The sequence below is a fragment of the Lemur catta genome, chromosome 1 (assembly GCF_020740605.2).
Source record: "Lemur catta isolate mLemCat1 chromosome 1, mLemCat1.pri, whole genome shotgun sequence".
NCBI classification, from domain to species: Eukaryota; Metazoa; Chordata; class Mammalia; order Primates; family Lemuridae; genus Lemur; species Lemur catta.
In genome coordinates, this window is record NC_059128.1 from 65,049,021 (window position 1) to 65,066,998 (window position 17,978).

General features: G+C 46.2%; 2 protein-coding genes across 11 annotated transcripts; one reads left to right on the top strand and one right to left on the bottom strand.

Annotated features, from left to right (window-relative positions):
* Positions 1 to 3,969: 3,969 nt before the first annotated feature.
* DCAF11 (DDB1 and CUL4 associated factor 11) lies at positions 3,970 to 12,688 on the bottom strand. 8 transcript variants are annotated; one of them, XM_045570222.1, is made up of 15 exons: positions 12,583 to 12,688; positions 11,062 to 11,268; positions 10,127 to 10,257; positions 9,751 to 9,878; positions 9,444 to 9,508; positions 9,032 to 9,132; positions 8,653 to 8,799; positions 8,382 to 8,436; positions 7,962 to 8,030; positions 7,559 to 7,616; positions 7,275 to 7,460; positions 6,360 to 6,513; positions 5,799 to 5,951; positions 4,886 to 4,992; positions 3,970 to 4,788 (listed from the first exon to the last, which is right to left on the bottom strand). In XM_045570222.1, the coding sequence occupies exons 2-15, from the start codon at positions 11,082 to 11,084 to the stop codon at positions 4,654 to 4,656; spliced, it is 1,512 nt and encodes a 503-aa protein (XP_045426178.1). In that variant the 5' UTR covers positions 11,085 to 11,268; positions 12,583 to 12,688; the 3' UTR covers positions 3,970 to 4,653. The 8 variants fall into 8 exon arrangements, 7 of the variants coding, with proteins under 7 accessions (XP_045426178.1, XP_045426127.1, XP_045426156.1 ...); XM_045570171.1 differs by lacking the exon at positions 12,583 to 12,688 and adding an exon at positions 11,874 to 12,280 and having other exon boundaries at positions 11,039 to 11,245; XM_045570200.1 differs by lacking the exon at positions 12,583 to 12,688 and adding an exon at positions 11,874 to 12,278 and having other exon boundaries at positions 11,062 to 11,245.
* LOC123650936 (60S ribosomal protein L39) lies at positions 11,996 to 16,466 on the top strand. Of its 3 annotated transcripts, none has more exons than XM_045570244.1 (2): positions 11,996 to 12,085; positions 16,105 to 16,466. In XM_045570244.1, exon 2 carries the CDS (start codon positions 16,140 to 16,142, stop codon positions 16,293 to 16,295), a length of 156 nt encoding a protein of 51 aa, XP_045426200.1. In that variant the 5' UTR covers positions 11,996 to 12,085; positions 16,105 to 16,139; the 3' UTR covers positions 16,296 to 16,466. The 3 variants fall into 3 exon arrangements, with proteins under 3 accessions (XP_045426200.1, XP_045426191.1, XP_045426209.1); XM_045570235.1 differs by lacking the exon at positions 11,996 to 12,085 and adding an exon at positions 12,094 to 12,274; XM_045570253.1 differs by lacking the exon at positions 11,996 to 12,085 and adding an exon at positions 14,013 to 14,054.
* The last annotated feature ends 1,512 nt before the right edge of the window (positions 16,467 to 17,978 follow it).

Here is a 17,978-nt window from a genome sequence, read left to right on the forward strand (position 1 = left end):
GCCATGACCATGCCCAGATAAGATGGCGAACTTAACTGATAAATGTTGTGTGTGTTCTGACTGCCCCACTGACCCACTATTCTTCTCTCTCTCTCTCTCCCTCTCCTCAGCCGTTCCCATTCCCTAAGACACAACAATATTGAAGTTAAGCCAATTAATTACCCTGCAGTGGCCTCTAAGTGTTCAAAGTGAAAGGAAGAGTCACACATTCTCACTTTAAATCAAAAGCCAGAAATGATTAAGCTTAGTAAGGAAGGCATGTTGAAAGCTAAAGCAGGTCAAACGTTAGGCCTCTTGCACCATACAATTAGCCAAGTTGTGACTGCAAAGGAAAAGTTCTTGAAGAAAATTAAAAGTGCTATTCCGGTGAACGCATAAATGATAAGAAAGCAAAACAGCCTCATTGCTGATACGGAGAAAACTGTAGTGGTCTGGACAGAAGATCAAATCAGTCACAACATTCCCTTAAGCCAAAGCCTAATTCAGAGCAAAGCCCTAACTCTTTAATTCTATAAAGCCTAAGAGAGGTGAGAAAGCTGCAGAAGAAAAGTTGGAAGCTAGAAGAGGTTGATTCATCAGGTTTAAGGAAAAAGCTGTCTCCATAACATAAAAGTGCAAGGTGAAGCAGCAAGTGCTGATGTAGAGGCTATAACAAGCCAGAAGATCTAGCTAAGATAATTGATGAAGATGACTACACTGAACTGATTTTCAAAGCAGAAGTAACAGCCTTCTATTAGAAGAAGATGCCATCTAAGACTTTTGTAGCTAGAGAGGAATAGTCCATGCCTGGCTTCAAATCTTCAAAGGACAGGCTAACTTTCTTGTTAGGGACTAATGCAACTAGTGAGGTTAAGTTGAAGCTGATGCTCATTTACCATCCTGAAAATCCTAGGACCCTTAAGAATTATGCTAAAGCTACTCTGCCTGTGCTCTATCAGTGGAGCAACAAAGCCTGGATGACAGCCCATCTGTTTACAGCATGGTTTACTGATTATTTTAAGCTCACTGTTGAGATCTACTACTCAAAAAAGGTTTCTTTCAAAATATTACTGCTCGTTGACAATGCACCTGGTCACCCAAGAGCTCTGATGGAGATGTGCAAAGAAATATATGTTGTTTTCCTGTCTGCTAACACAATAGCCACACTGCAGACCATGGATCAAGGAGCAATTTTGTCAATTTTTTTTTTTAATTTTTAAAAAAATTGTCAGGAGGGGTGCTCAGTTTCCTTGGTTTTTGTTTGTTTGTTTGTTTTTTGTTGTTGTTGCTGTTGTTGAGACAGAGTCTTACTCTGTCTTCCTGGGTACAGTACAGTGGCGTCATCATTGCTCACTGCAACCTCAGATTCCTGGGCTTAGGAGATCCTTCTGCCTCAGCCTCCTGAGTAGCTGGGACTACAGGCATGCGCCACAATGTCCAGCTGATTTTTCTCATTTTGGTAGAAATGGGATCTCACTCTTGCTCAGGATAGTCTTGACTTCCTGAGCTCAAGCAGTCCTCCTGCCTTGGCCTCCCAGAGTGCTAGGATTACAGGTGTGTGCCGCTGCGCCCGGCCCAAGGAACAATTTTGATTTTCATATCTCATTATTTAAAAAATACATTTCACAAGGCTATAGCTGCCATAGTCATTCCTCTGATGGGTCTGGGAAAAGTCAACTGAAAACCTCTTGGAAGGCCAGGCTTGGTGGCTCATGCCTGTAATCCTAGCACTTTGGGAGGCCAAGGTGGTAGGATCATTTGAGGCCAGGAGTTCCAGATCAGCCTTAGCAACATAGTGAGACCTCATTTCTACAAAAAATAAAAACAAATTAGCCAAGTGTGGTGGCATGTGCCTATAGTCCTACTTACTCAGGAGGTTGAGGCAGGAAGATCACATGAACCTAGGAGTTTGAAGTTGCAGAGAGCTATGATGACACCATTCTAGCCCGAGCAACAGAAACAGAGCAAGACCCTGTCTCAAAAGAAAAAAAAGAAAGAAAAAGAAAAACTTCTGGAAAGGATTTGCCATTCTAGGTGCCATTAAGAACACTTGTGATTCATAGGAGGAAATCAAAATATCAACATTAAAGGAGTTTGAAAAAAGTGGATTCCAGCCCTCATCGATGACTTTGAGGGGTTCAAGACTTCAGTGGAGGAAGAAACTGCAGATGTGGTGGAAAGAGCAAAAGAACTAGAATTAGAAGTGGAGCCTGAAAATGTAACTGAATTACTGCAATATCATGATTAAACTTCAACAGATGACAAGTTATTCTTATAGACAAGCAAAGAAAGTGGTTTCTTAAGATGGAATCTACTCTGGATAAAGATGCTATGAACTTTGTTGAAATGACAACAAAGGATTTAGAATACCATATAAACTTAGTTGTTAAAGCAGCAGCAGGATTCCAGAGGACTGACTCCAATTTTGAAAGACAGTTATAATGTGGGTAAAATGCTATTAAATGGCATTTAGTGAAAGGAAGAGTCAACCAATGCAGCAAACTTCATTGTCTTATTTGAAGAAATTGCCACAGCCACCCCAACTTTTAGCAACCACCACCCTGATCAGTCAGCAGCCAACAACATCAAAGCAAGTCCCTCCACTAGCAAAAAGATTATTAATACAATGCTGAAGGCTCACATGATCATTAGCATTTTTTAGCAATATAGTATTTTAAAATTCAGGTATGTACATTGTTTTGTATACATAATGCCATTGCATAATTAATAGACTACAGTATAGTTTTTTTTTTTAATTATTATTTTTTTTTGTAGGGATAAGGTCTTGTTATGTTGCCCAGGCTGGTCTGGAACTCCTAGCCTCATGAGATCCTCCCACCTCAACCTCCCAAAGTGCTGGGATTACAGGCATAAGCTGTCGTGCCTGGCCATACGATATAATATAAACATAACTTTTATATGCACTAAGAAACTAAAAAAATTATAATTACTTGCCTTATTTCGATATACACTTTATTGCAGTGGTCTCAAGCTGAACTCACAATATATCTGAGGTATGCCTATTTAACAAACATTTTACAATGGCACTGATAGACTTGCTAAACACAGGATTGCCACAAACCTTCAATTTGTAAAAAACGTAAACATTTTGGTAACATAAAATTGTATTGGAAACATCTCTTACTGAGAAGCATGGATGATCTGTGGGGCCTTGATCTAATCCGGCTTTGAGGATACTAACAATTTGAAGATATCCCTTAATTTGGTGCCCTGGAGACAATATAGGTTCTGGTTGAGATGGGTGGCAACTCTGGGGTGAAGTGGCAGAGGGGGACTGAAAGGCAGATCTGGCATGACATCTTCACACTAGGCAGATCAATCTGCGGAAAGAGAACACATGGAGGCCAAGGATCTAGACAGTTTATGCTTTTAAAACTATCTTCTTTGCTGTGAAATAGGTATCCCTTTTACCCTTTGCTATGAAAGCCTGTGAACATCCCTGGATGTGTGTACCCTAGTTTGAAAACGGTCTTAGAGAGCATGGAATGTTCTGGGGAAAGCTCTAGTTAGAGGTGGATGTAAGCCCCAGCTCTCTCCTGACCATCGGTTTGCTCTGGGGCATGAGGCTCTGAGTACGAGGAGCCCTGATGGGGCCTGGTGTCAGCACCTACCAGGTTCTCTCTGGCTCTGCGTTCATGGGCTGCCTCTTCTGAAGACTGGACCAGATCCAGGGCCAGCCCCAGGGCAGAGCTGACAGGCTATTACATGGCTCTTACTGAAAATGTGTTTATCCCCTGCTCTCTCAATGTCTACTTGCCAGGAAGTTTCTGAATTGACAAGGGGGTGCCTATTGCAAGGCTCAGTTAATAAATGATTTTGGTATTTCCCTTCAGCTTGGGGTGTCAAAAAGGTATTTTCTCCTGCGGAGAATCACACCCAAAGGCTTTGGTGAAACTGTGCTTTCCTGAAGTGTGAGGATAAAAGACCTGAGATACGATAAAGAGAGGGAGACAGAGACAGACGATGAGCCAGGTTCCCACAGAGAGTTTATTGAGGGAGCCAAAGCCAGTGAGAGGATGGAGTCCTACTTCAACCTTCTTCCTTAAAACTGCTGGCTTCCCTGTGGGAAGGCAGGACCTGCCCCGTGTGGGGCCTCAAGGAGGTTCTGGAGAGTTCCATCTCTCACACCACAGCCTGTCCTACCCCAAAGACCCAGACATGAGAGAACACATAATCCCCACCCAAGGAGAGTGCTGAGGAAACACCCTTACTCATCCTGTCCTTCCCCAAAGGCCTCAGGAAGAAAGGCCAGGACACCTGGCCCCCTGATTGGCCAGTCTAATCCTCAACATGAAGACCTGGGCAGTGGGCCTGGCTGACAGGTCTATGCTAGGAGCCAACACCTAACATTCAAACATGATTAAAAACACTCAGGACAGTTCTCTTGCTGGCAGAGGCCACACCCCAGATAATGGCAGTCCTGCCAGACCCTGGCCAGAGATAGGGACCCAAGCTGGCTGAGTGTGAGCATATGAGGAGACCACTCTACCCTGAGGGGAGGATCTTCCAGGGCTCAGATGGGACTCAGACGCTGGGATTCTGTTTTGCCCCATCCAATGCCAGTGATTCCTCCAAACATTCCCCAGAAAGGAGAAAGGGAGGAGACAGAGAGCTTATCAAGAGGTTCACCCTGTGTGGGACTGGAGGTCAGATCTACTGGGGTGAGGAAAAGGCTGTAGAGGAGTGGGACACTGGGGTGGGAGCACCGGGACATTCCTCGGACTCTGGCATGTCATCTTGGAAGTATTCAGCCTGGCGGTACTGCCACAGACGCAGGTTCCCGTCCCACTGCAGGGCAGAAGGTGGCAAATAGTCAGGGGGTGCGTCCCCTCCCAGGTCCAAGCCTCAGACACGTGCCAGCCCCCCAACCGCCTTGCAACCTCACCGAACTGCTGACAATCTTCTCTTCAAAGGGGTGCCAACTGACGTCACGCACACAGGCCTTGTGGTTGGTCAGCTTCTTCACGATGTGGCCACTGAGGAGGTCATACACTGCCCAGGAAAGGCCAGAGTGGAGAGGGGCTGCCACAGGCCTTCAAACTATCCCTCGCTTCCCCAAGTGGCATCAGTGACCTGCCTCATAGGCAACTTCCCACTTTCCCATGGGAGCAAAGCCCACACCAGAGGCCTGTATTATTTCTGTTTCTTTCCCCTGTTCCCTTTCCCTACCTTGGGTTGAGGGTATGGGCTAGTGAAATGTGGGTATCTCTGACCCTTAGCTAAATTTCACAGGGCCTACAGTTAAGAAAATGCAGTGGCTTTAAAGCTTTTAGCAATGGAAGGTACCACAAAGTGAAGACCATGCTGCTCCTTGTCTGGACAGGATTCATTGTGCTCTTTTGTGCCACGGGTCTCTGTCTGAGTGTCTCCCTATGCATAGTACTGCCTTAGGATCCTCATCTCTGTAGCGTGCTTGTGTTTCTTTTTGTGCATTCCTCCTGCTTTACTTTGCAGGTCCTTTACTACTTGCTGCTGTCTTCTTGTGTCATTTTTTGTCTCCGTTCCCTCCTACCTTTCATCTGCAACTTCTTTCTTTGACTGGCTAAAACACAGAACCGACTATATTTCTGGTAATCTGTTTTATTTACTGACAAGAATTCTATGTTCTCTTTCTTAATTTAAAATGCTGATGAATCGAATGTTTTCTCTTTTTCTGTTTAAGCTTCCCCTACTTCAAGCTAAATTAAATTTTACTTGTTGTCACTGGGCTTTTTAAGGTAGTCACTGGTGGTTACAGGTGGAATGCTACAGAAACATTCCTGCCCTTCCCAAAGCCCCTGTTTTGACACAATCCTTACCAACCACTTTGCCGGTGGAGCAGCCACTGTAGATGAACTGCTGGCCCGTGCTATGAGTCGGGGAGAATCGGCAGCGGATGAGGGTATGTAGTACTCCGTGGCCCCGGTAGGTCATCAAGGAGCTGTCCCCTGGGAGCTTCAGCTTCCGCCACGCTGGGTAGAGAAGGAAGGAGAGCTCTAAGTTAGGGTGTCTGCCCTGCACTACCGGTCTTTAGCAAAGATTGATGTCCAGAGACAATTGCCTTTCCAACCTTCAACTGGTGCCTCTTTCCCCACCTAAAAGTTAATAGTCACCAATATGGCCCTGCTCGTTATTATGATACAGAAATGCTTTTGTACTGGTTGATTCTAAGTGACCCCAGGCCCCAACCCTGGGAACCCCTGGCCATCCCCATGGTTCAGCAAATAAAGAGTTAATGCCTGGTAAAGGGTGCTATGGGGGCGGGCTCCAGACAAATCCACTGTGCCTATGCCAGGCCTTACCAGTGGTTAAGTATTTTATTAATAACTACCACCCCTGACTCTTAACTCTTCAGATCTCAGTTCTACTTCCACTCTCACCTTTTTTGGGTACTTGCTGCCAGCGATAGTCCCAGTTTTGCTGTGTGGCAGCCTGGCGTGAGGCTTCCATGCCTTCCCGGCTGGAAAAGCGTCGGATATCCCAGAGCTTGATGGTCTGGTCTTTGGAGTTGGAGATGAGATACCGGGCATCACCCTGTGAATCCAAAAATGGATACTGAGGCATCAGAGGCTGCAAATGCCAGTGCCTGTCAACCTAGTGCCCCCTCTAGTTGAGGGGAAGAAGTCCAGTCCTCTGACTTTGCTTGCCTCTTTCTTCATAAAGGTGAGCTCACTTTCGATGTCTACCTCAGGTCCTACCACCTGGGTAGGTTTTCCTTCCTTTGCCCAGGGACCTAGCTGGATCTCCTATCTTATCCTGGATTGGAAAATCTTCCTGCTGGGCATGGTGGCTCACTCCTGTAATCCTAGCACTCTGGGAGGCCAGAGGTGGGAGGATTGATTGAGGTCAGGAGTTTGAGACCAGGCTGAGCAAGAGTGAGACCCCATCTCTACTCAAAATAGAAAAAATTAGCCGGGCATGGTGGTGAGCGCCTGTAGTCCCAGCCACTTGGAAGGCTGAGGCAGGAGGATTGCTTGAGCCCAGGTTGCTGTGGTTGCTGTGAGCTGGGCTGACGACGCCACAGCACTCTAGCCTGGGCGACAGAGCAAGACTCTGTCTCCAAAAAAAAAAAACTTCCACTTTTATTTTACAGAAAGCCCTGCCCCACTCCTTAAGGAGTAGTGGGTACAGATGGAATTCATGTTTCCTGGCTTAAGCTCCTTCTCTAAACTCCAGCTCTTGCAAACTCTGGCTAAGAAGGAGCCTGTCAAGTTCCCACACAAGTCCACTTTCATGCCCTCTTGAACAACCAGAACCTTAGTAGCCTGGCTGTGTAGTCCTGCCTTCCTGCCCACCTTGCTGTCAATGAAGGTGATGCCGTCCTGGTGTCCAGCCAGTGCACCCACGGGCTTGGGGTCATCCTCCCGCATGGTGCGTCGATCCCACACTTTGCAGATGGCATCATCGCCCCCAGAGAACAGGATTTGGGAGCTTATATCAGCAAAGGCCACTGCATTCACATCATCCTCATGGGACTCAATCTAGGGGAGAAGGAGGCCAAGATACTTAAGACCTCTTTCCAGGTCTTATCATAGGCCAAAGACCTGGAGGCAGAGGCTCTAAGTCTCAGGAGCAATACCTGAAGGGTGCGCCGGTTCTGTTCTCGATCAAAGACATACAGGCAGCCATCATTGGCCCTGAAAGGGAAGGGATAAGGAGGTCCTGGAGCTAGGACTGAGAGGGCTAATGTTATATATGCTCCAGAGAGTCCCACTGAGAAATCCTGCTGAGGGGCAATCCCTTGTCTGCTCTTACACAGGAAATGGAGGAAGAGTTAACTATGTTTTCAGAGAGGCTTGTGACCTCCCATCTTGTGGTGGAGAAATGGAGAGCAAGAGGTGAAGCAACTTGTAAACTTTGACCCTGGAGAAGGGCTGGTTGTTTTCCACAGCTGCCAGTGCACTCTCTGAAATAGCAGAGTTGATCTCTGGGAAGACCCCCCAACTCATTAATTGAGGGAGACATCCCCCACAAACACTCACCCTCCTAGTACTTCTCGTCCATCTGAGGAGACAGCAATGGAGAAGACAGCAAAGCGACGCTCATCTGGCCTGAAGAAAGCAAAGAAGGAGCTAGGTTAAGTGGACTTCCCTTCAGCTTTTGTTAATCTACATAAACTGACAAGGGTTGTAAGGCACATCTTCAGGGAAAAAAGAAGTCCTGCCAACATGTGCCAGAATGGGGGTTACCTCAGTGAGAACCCAGAAATAATCCTGCAACCATCTATTTGACCCTTGTCCTCTGGCTGAAAGGATGGATGGCTCCCTCCCAGGAATCCACATAGAGAAATTTGCAACCGGTACACTTTCCCTCTAAGCAGGACTTCCAGCCCAAGAGGTTTGCTCCTGCAGAGCCTTCCTCGAGAAGTTTCTGATGATCTGATCAGAAAGGGAAGCCAGTACCTTAGGTCCAGGGCAGTGTGTGTGTCTCCCTCCCCGTAGATATTGCAGATATGAACTAAAAGAAGCAAGAGAAACAAGAATCTTTCAGGGATGGGTGAAGGAGAGTGGAAGCGAAGCTAGGGAAGAGACAGAACAAAGGACAAGGGCGTTAGAACACCTTGGGAGTGATTTTTCCCAGGACAAAGCATGGAGTCCTGGATCAGAGGAGACAGGCACATGGAGACCTCAGGCCCCAGGCTAGAGAAACAACAGAAATCTGGTACATACTCACTGTAATCAGACCAACTGGAGTAGAGGAAGTGGTTCCCATCAGGGGTAAATGCCACATCCAGGACGCTCCAGCCTACATCCCGGGCCTTAATGCTCTTGAATTTATGGAAGCGGCCATACCGGCAGTCATACAGTCGGATTGTCTGGTCTGTTTAAGCAGGGATCAGGCAAAATTATGGAACACGCGCTTTGTATCCTTCTAGATCAGACCTCTCTCACTCGGTGCATTTGTGGCCTCTGCTTTTTATCATGGGAAACATGCTCTGGCTAGGCATTCCTGAGCCAGGTCTGAGCTCCCGGCTCTGGGGCTTTCTAGCTTCAGTCAAGGGAAACGATCCTTGTTCCAGGGAAAGGCAGTTTATAGGACCAGGGTCTGGTACCTTGGCAAGCAGACATGAAGACTTGGCCATCTTTGCTGTAGATGCCACAGAAAGCCTTCTGAGAGTAGGTATCAATGAAGCCCAGATCATTGGGCAAGAAGCTGGGAAGCAGAAGGAAAGTGACGGTAAGGGAAGCTCAGGACGAGGAGTGTCCCAATTAGCAGAATTCTAACAGAGCTGAAATGTCAGTACAGGGTAGTCTTCCCTTTTGGGTTTGCGTAGAATCCCTTGTCTTTCATCCAGTCCACCATTCTCTAAGTTGCTATACTTTTCCACTTTATGTACTCTCAAAAATTTCAACCCCACTTAACCTATCATTAGTATCTCTGAGGCTTCTTTCACACCACCCCTTCAAATTTGGGAGCTAAGCCTATCTGACCCTGAGAGTCTCTCCACCAAGCCCCATACTCACTGAGACATCACTCGAGACCGTTCTCCGAGGGAGAAGCTTCCCCGGTGGCAGAGGCCCCGTTCTCTCTAAATGGAAGGGATTGGGGAATATTGCTAGCAGAAATAGAGGGCCACTTCAGTCATATCAAGCCCCCTCCTCCAAAGATATTGCTCTTGCTACAGAAATGACACCATACACAGACCTCCAATGCAGGCTGGCTAACTCTCCAGCCCCAGCACTGGAGGCTTCCATTTTCTCTGGGGCTGGCAGAGCTTCTGGCCACCCTGGCAGGCCTGCTGCCAGGCTGGCTGAAGGTGGAGAGGCCTACCTGGTGCAGCATTCGAGGAAAGCTGTGCTCCTGGGCTGCCCGCCTAAGCCCCAGCCGCCCTGTGGCCAATTCCACTTGTGTCTTGATCTCATTGTATTGCAGCTCCCGGGTGTCAGGGGTTGCGTCCACTGTAAGTAGAAGTGGACAAAAGAAGTTTCATCCTAGGTCTTCCAGCCCCAGAGGACAGTTAGAGGAACTGTGCCCAAGCCCACTCAATGTGGCTGAATATACTGGGGCTGTAAGGAAACCCTCATTCCCTGAATTACATCTTTCAATTGAATCACATCTTTCAATTTAACCTACTATTCTTCACCAAAATAAAAAAAGGGTTCCTAATGGAAGTCTTCTGACATTAGGGTCTTGGTCTGCTTCTTACCAGGAGGGTTGTATCGATCCCCGAGACGACCATCCCAAGCACTGTCATGCTCTTCCTCTGAGTCTGAGAGGGCCTGGATCAGTTGTAAATTTGCTGCACCTCCTCCTCCCTGTACCAACCTCACTTGGCCTCTGTGGAGAGACACCCTATTATAAAGGAGGGGACCCCTTTCCTCAGAACAACCAAATTCAGAGTAACAGTTATCTGGCTCTTAGATCAAGTGGTACTCATTTTGAGGTTTGAGGCTGACTAGACCTTGATTATTATTTTTAGTCTCCTATAACACACTGTAGGAAACTGACTCTCACTCTTAGAGAAAGAGTGGAGAACCCCAACATTCTGTGAAGGTTGACAGACCTACTACTTTACTTCCCAAGCTCATCTTCTCCCCGAGGAGCCATAACAAGGAAACAAAGCCAGCTGTACCCTTTTCCAGCCCATTTCTGATGGTCACTCCCTTCAGGGCATTCTTTCCTCAAGAACAGGTTAGAGTTGGGTCAATTTAAACTTGTTTTTCAAGTAAATCGATGTGGCCTCATATCACATGTCAACGGCTTTACTAAAGTTCAACACCCCCCTCCCCTACTCTTCACCCCTTCACATCACTCCCTCCTGGCCCGTCACCCTTTTTTTGTAAACTTACTTGGAAAATAGATTACATTTGTGTAGTTGTAGCCAGAGAGGCTCCCATGAACAACCCCTCAAACACAAGAGTGGGTCCTCTTGGTGACCCTCCCTAGGCAAGAAGACTATTACTGGGTATGGAGCTGAGTGCCACGGGTGCCCAGCATGCTCTGCTCAAACAGAACAGTTGTTACGGGCTAATTCCATTCCCTATCCTCTGTAACTTTTCTGCCTGGAGGGAAGGGACTGTGGTGGCACCTGGTGGGGTCACACCAGAGAGTAAGTTACCTGCGGAGGAGATAGGCCAGTACCTGGGCCAGATCCACATCTTCATCCTCCTCTTCTTCTTCTTCACTACGATGCAGGCCAGCCCCTCTTCGGGACAGGCCCTCAGAGGGGTCTCCGGACCCGGATCCTGCGCTGCTGCTGTTCCGTGATCCCATCTTCTGGTCACAGCATCCTTAGGTCCTGTGCAGGGGCTCCTCCTCTCACCTCCTTGGGTTTGGCGAAAGCAAAGCCTGCTCTAGGAATACCAGGCTCTCCTGAAATAGGGCAGTAGCTATCTCTAGGAGGGTTACACTTCCTGGGGACTGAGATCCCTTTTCTTAGCCTATGACAACTCCCAAGGCTTTGGGAACACAAACCTTCCCCAATCCTGTGAAGCAAAGAAAGCAGAGTGAAGCCTAAGGCGCTACCCTAGCTCACCAATGATAATTCTTAGATGAGGAATGTCTCAGTTTTCTACCCAAAACTCACCTATCAAAGTCCCTGGACAGGGGAGCGGGAGAGGTGTGGGGGGGTGTTGAACTCCCAGGTAACCTCTTTGGCTGACCAATCAAACCTCCTCGCGGAAGAGAGCGCTTCACTAGCTTATCTCATCTAGCCAATCAGAAACCTTAGGACTCAAAGACACCCCGCACCCCCTTCCTGACCAATAAGAGCGCTCCTTTTCGAGAGCCGGCAGCAACGACAGCCAATGAGGTTAGAATTCGACCTAACACCCCCTCCCTCCTTGCCTCACGCCCACGTGGTGTGCCGGGGGTGTGTACGCCAACGGGGGTCGGAAGCCGAGAAGTACCTCCCACTGAAGCCGGCGGTTACCGCCCCACGCGAGACCACCCACCAGCCAGGAGCGCTCGCAGGACCCGCAGCGGCGCGAGGCCCTGTTTACACCGACTGCCGCCACAGCGTCAGCCAACCGCTCCTCCGTCACGCGCCTCTTTCGTCACGCACTTCCCGGCTTCCCGGCCGGCGGGCTGCGGACGTCACACGCCGCTGCGGACAGCCCCGCCCCCTTGGCCCACCAACTGGACGGCGGCACGCTGTGATTGACAGGTGGGCGGGAGAAAGTGTGTGAGGGGCTTCAGGGGAGGAGAAAGTGCGCGCCCGTGGAGGGCCGTTCACTCTTGGTGGGGAGGAGTAAAAGGTGACTGGTAGCTGCCTGGGTCACAGACAAGGGAATTAGACTTCACGGCCGAGAGGCGGGGTTAACAAAAGAAACGGCTGGTGGTTCGCTACTGAGAGGTATTTTAGCAAGAGATACAATTTACCGTTCGTCCCTAATGATCCTTTGGCTTCGCGCTTTTCAGACAACGCCTAGGGGCCTCTTCTTTCTCCCCCCGACACCCCGTCCCCTCCCGCCCAGCTGGAGCTGTTTTCTTTTCGCTGGCTGCTGCTCTAGGCTGTCCTGCCCTAACCGGTGTCCAGGGTCACAGATGGGGACCCAGGCCTCCAAACCTTCCTTCCGGGTTTAGTTTTGGAAGTCTAGTTCTTGTGGGGTCGGTCCTTTCTATACTTCCCTTTCCCCCCTATGGCAACTTTTCAGACGATACCTGGCTTCCCTCCTCGCTCTTTGCAGACGCTCCCTAGTACGCGCGGCTGCCTTGTCGAGCCTTTCCGGTTCCGTCAGTCCCGTCAGACGCTCACTGGGCCCTCCCGGATTTGCAAACCTTCCCTAGGGATTATGTGCCCTGCGTGCCTCTCTGCTCCGGGCGGTGGCTCCAAGGCGTGCACGCGCCCCACCTCCTACCCCTTCCTGCGGGTTTATGAGTAACTGGCTGAGTTCAAGGCCGGGACTTGCCACGTCTCGGGATCCTCGTCCATGCTGGGTGGGAAGGCGTGTGGGTCGAGTGACCTTGCTTGTGCCGGGCTCAAAAGCCCCAGGTCGAAGCTGAACTTCAGCACCCACAGTGTACACTCCCTTAAAAGGGCTGTGAGCTTCCCTCCGCCCTGAGCCCCTTGAGGTTAGGGAGAGGAGCGAGGGCCCTTAGTTCCCCTGGGCCCACTTGGGGTTCATTGTCCCAGTGAGGGCGAGGGTGTGACCAGTCCTTCGGGTGACGTCTCCTGGTCTCTAGACCACTGGGGCGGCTTCGTGGGCTCTGCGTTTAGAAGGGCCCCGTGCTTGGTGTAGTGTTCTGTCACCGTCTTGGAATTGTAGAACTCCAAATTTGGGCTCTTGCAGCTAAAGCAAAACACTGTGACACCGATGCTTGGAGATAGAGAAAGGTTTATTTGATTTGGCCAAACGGAAAAGATAGGAGAGCAAAATCTCTTAGATCCATCTTATGAAAAGAATGAAGTAGGGAGCTTTTATGCGGCTAGGTAGTAAGGGAGGGTGAGTTTTAGGGAACCAAAGGGGGACGTCCCTTGTTTTCAGTTTCAGAAAACAGTTCAGATTCTCGTCGTCAGCAGCTAGTAGCAGCTTTTTTTGAGGGCATTTATTCCTTCTGTAAAACAAACTCATAGATTGCCCTCCTGACCCTGGATTATCTTTTTGCCTGACAAAGAAACAGTACATCAGTTAATAATTACTGTGAGAACAAGAGGGTGCTGGCCAGGAAGTAAGTGGTTAACATGTGCAAGCAAACAAGAACCAAGTCAAATTTTACATTATTTTAGGCACTAAAAATAATCAGAGTACTAAACTCTCAGAGGGCCCAGCTACAAAATTCTTAATTTTAAAGCAGTCACCTGGTATTTTCATTTTGCACTGGGCTCTGCCAATTATGTAAGTAGTCTGCTGGTTGCCCATCCCGTGTTGCCAGATTGCTTACTATCTGTGTCTTATTGAGACTTTAGGATTCCGTGGTTTCTGGGTTATCCAGCTGGGAAAGTCTGGAATCATTTTTTAAAAATGATCTTTCCCACCTCTTTGCCCTTTAAATTTAATTCAAGTCCTATAGCTGATTATTTGAGGTTCTTTTCTTTCTTTTTTTTCTTTTAGAGACAGGATCTCACTGTGTTGCCAGGCTGGAGAGCAGTGGTGTGATCATAGCTCACTGTAACCTTGAACTCCTGGGCTCAGGTGATCCTGCTTCCGTCTCCCAAGTAGCTAGGACTACAGGCCGGCCCCACCACTCCCAGCTAATTTTTTTTAATTTGTAGAGATGAGGTCTCCACTGTGTTGCACAGGCTGGTCTCGAACTCCTGGCCTCAAGCAATCCTCCTTCTTTGGTCTCCCAAACTGCTAGGTTGTTTTCACATTCATTACCCCAAATCAGATTTTCATTACTTCATGCCTCTCCCCCTAGTTGATCTGCTGAATGATCCTCTAACAGAATTTAGTGCCTAAGAACCCACAAGTGGCTCACTATTGCTCATTCTTTCAAATACAGACTTCCACACCTGGTTGTCTATTTTTCAGTAACCTCATTTTCTTATACTTCTGGCAAGCGAATATGCCCATTCATGCTTTGGTTATTTTCACCTCTGCACCTCCCTTCTTATCTGAGGGAAGCTGTCTATCAGACTCCTTTCCTCACAGCCTTGTACTTTGACCCAGTGGTACCACTTCCAGGAATCTAGCCCAGACCTGTATAATGATTTATGTTCTACATAGCAATTATTGATAATAGTGGGACACTGGAAACAAAATAGATCCAACTATCCTATAATATAGGATTGGTTAAATAAATTATAGTCCATATAGTGCAGACACAGATACCAGGTAGCCATTAAAATGATGTCCTATTCTTTTTATACCATGAGAAATTGTGCAGGTTACATTGTTAAGTGTTTTAAAAAGTGGTACTCAGTGCTTCTGCTGACATGTGGTAGATACAAAAACAGTATGGTTTCAGTTTTGCATAAAAAAGGTATAAAAATACTCAGGTTCCTTACATCAATAAACAAGTCATGGAGAAAGCCTTGCATGAACCAGTGACAAAGGTGTAGGATGAACAAAGGATTATGAGTAATATAATCATATCCAGCACCTGAGGTCCAGAACAAACAAACCAGAACAAACAAAACTTCTGTTCAACTCATCTCCTTAATAATTCATTTTTTGATTATCTCTTTCCTTTTCTCCTTCTTACAAATCTAGTTTACACCTCAATAAAGTCTTGTTAATTCAAGCTTTCATAATATGGAACTTGTACATTATTGAATAAAATATTTAAAAGTCATGGCAAATGTTAAAAGAATTTGAGGTTTTATGACCAAAATGAGTTCTAAATATCAAATCAAATACTTGGCTGGACACAGTGGCTCATACTTCTAATCCTAGCACTCTGGGAGGCTGAGGTAGGATGATACCTTGAGGTCAGGAGTTCGAGACCAGCCTGAGCAGGAGTGAGACCCTGTCTTTGCTAAAAGTAGAAAAAAAAAATACTAAAGACTATAGGATTCATCACTGGATCTGTTAATTAATTTTTTGTTTAAGCCTATGAACTTGATTATGTCACTTATAACCTGTAATATCTTTCAAAATATATATGAGCATGTATATCTTAGGGTATACTATATGTTCTGTTGAAAGAAAGAAAATGGTATTAAAAAATATAGTTAAGTCATTTTGATACAGTCAATTTGGCCTTTCCTCTCTTGATTTTAAAATTTGGCATGTTGCTTGGTTACAGTTTGTAAAGTGCTTTTCATTTGGGCAGTCTCTGCTCTCCCTAGCTACACTTAAAGTCACTTAAAGCCACAGAGAGGTTTTCTACCTTCAGCACCATTTTAGGATTGTTTCTGGTCATTGCTAAGTAAATGTCAACTAGTTGACTTCCTGTCTGATCTGCTTTGGGTTGTTTCCTGCTCTCTAGCATCTCCACTAGGGGGCGGGCTGGGCTGGAGAGAAGAGAAGGAAACCAAAGTTTTCATTCTCTAGCTAACCCTATCTGTGTCTCTCCAACCCCAGCCCTGGGCCTGGTGATGGCACAGAGTTCCTGGGACAGTTCAGCCTTCTGAAGTGACTGATGCCCATACATGTGTTTATACATGGTCTTCTTGTAGCATCCTCTGTGCAGATGGAAGGGGAGGAGTGTGCTAGTTTATATAGGGAATTAAAATGTGTTGACTAGAAAGCAATTGAGTAATTATGGAATATTCTAACACTCATGTTTTGTGTACTTAAGAATCAGATTTTTGGTCCCGTTGAGTCTCCCTCGCCATGTCTTCTCACAAGACTTTCAGAATCAAGAGGTTTCTGGCCAAGAAGCAGAAGCAAAATCGTCCCATTCCCCAATGGATTCGTATGAAGACTGGCAATAAAATCAGGTACAATTCCAAGAGGAGACATTGGAGAAGAACCAAGCTGGGTCTATAAAGATTGCACATGATATAATGGCACGCATATTTATGCTGTATCAAGGTCACTATCATCTTACCATATCAAGTTGGAAATGTCACTAATATCTGGACAGACACATTTCACTGGAAAAAGTGATTCTTCTCTTTGTTTATATGCTCTGTACTAATAAACTGGTTCAGTAATAAATATGTGAGACCTTTTGTTTAAAAAAAAAAAAAAGAATCAGATTTTTGAGGAAGGGATGGGAGGAGGAAAACAAAAAAACCCAGATTTTTTTTGTATGTGTGGAGGGTAGGAGCTACAGAGGTAATACAGAAGTAAAAACCCTTTAGCCCTGATTTTGAATAAAACATAATATGAACTCAGGAGATTTTATCTTCGTGTCTCTATCCAATGACCTTTTCCAGTAGCAATGAACACTCCTAGCACCAAGATTATGGTCTTAAAATACTGAAAGAAACCAAAGCTTCTTGGAGAAATGGCTGATGCCAGGTTTGGGGCAAAAAATGAACAAGATGAGCGTGGAAACAACTTACCCTACCAGATAGTGAGGAAGAAAGCAGAAACTCTCATGTCAAAAGGACTCAGCTCTTTTTGGCCTAGCTCCCATAGCCAAAGGTGGAACAATTTGAGCACTAATAAGGATAATTTAATAAACACTAAGTATGTTTAAATCTATGAGTTCATAATTGTGTGTGTGTACCTAATTGATTATTTTTTGAAGGATGATAGGAAACCAAATAATTATTTTGAAAATGGAGAATAAAGGAAAAGAATTAAGCAATTTTATTGCTTTTCCTATGTAAACTATACCACAGAGTAATGAAAGAGAAGATAAAGAGAAGTGTCTTTATAAAAATATTCTGACTGTATATTCTGATAAATATGGCTGTTTTGCAATCCCTAGTGAATTAATGAATCTAGGCATTGAACATCTAGGTCTGGATTTTTCAATGGCTAAATTGAAGGAAAAGAAAGGAACAGACAGGGAACCTACAGACTGATAAAAACATTAAAGACATGAACTTTTTAAAAATAGGTAAGGCTAAACTATAGTGTCTAAGGATCCACATTTGGGTGATCATACTATAAAAAATGCACAGAAGTGATTACTACTCACCATATTATCCACTTATAGCAGGAGGGAGGGGCTGTCATAGAGATGGTCAACATGGGGGATGGGGTTGGTATCTGGCAAAAAGTTCTATTTTTTTCCCTGGGTGGTGGTTTCAAAGGTGTTCACTTTATAATAGTTTATTAAAGTATATCTTTGTTTTGTGTGGTTTTCTGTATCTGTGATTTATTTTAAAACAAAAAGATTAATTAAAATGTGTTAACTATATCATTTTTCTGGAACTAAAAGACATGCAGCCCAAATTTATTCTAATTGACAAAAACCTTTCTTTTTTTCTCCCTTTGGAGATAGGGTCTCTTGCTGTCATTCAGGCTGGAGTGCAATGGTGTGATCATAACTCTGCAACCTCAAAATCCTGGGCTCAAGCGATCCTCCTGCCACAGCCTCCTGGGTAGCTAGGACTATAGGCATGCACCACCATGCCCGGCTAATTTTTTTAATTTTTTGTAGAGATGGAGGTCTTCCTATATTGCTCAGGCTGGTCTTGAACTCCCAAGCAATCCTCCCACCTAACCCTCCCAAAGTGCTGGGATTACAGGTGTGAGCCACCGTGCCTGGCCCAA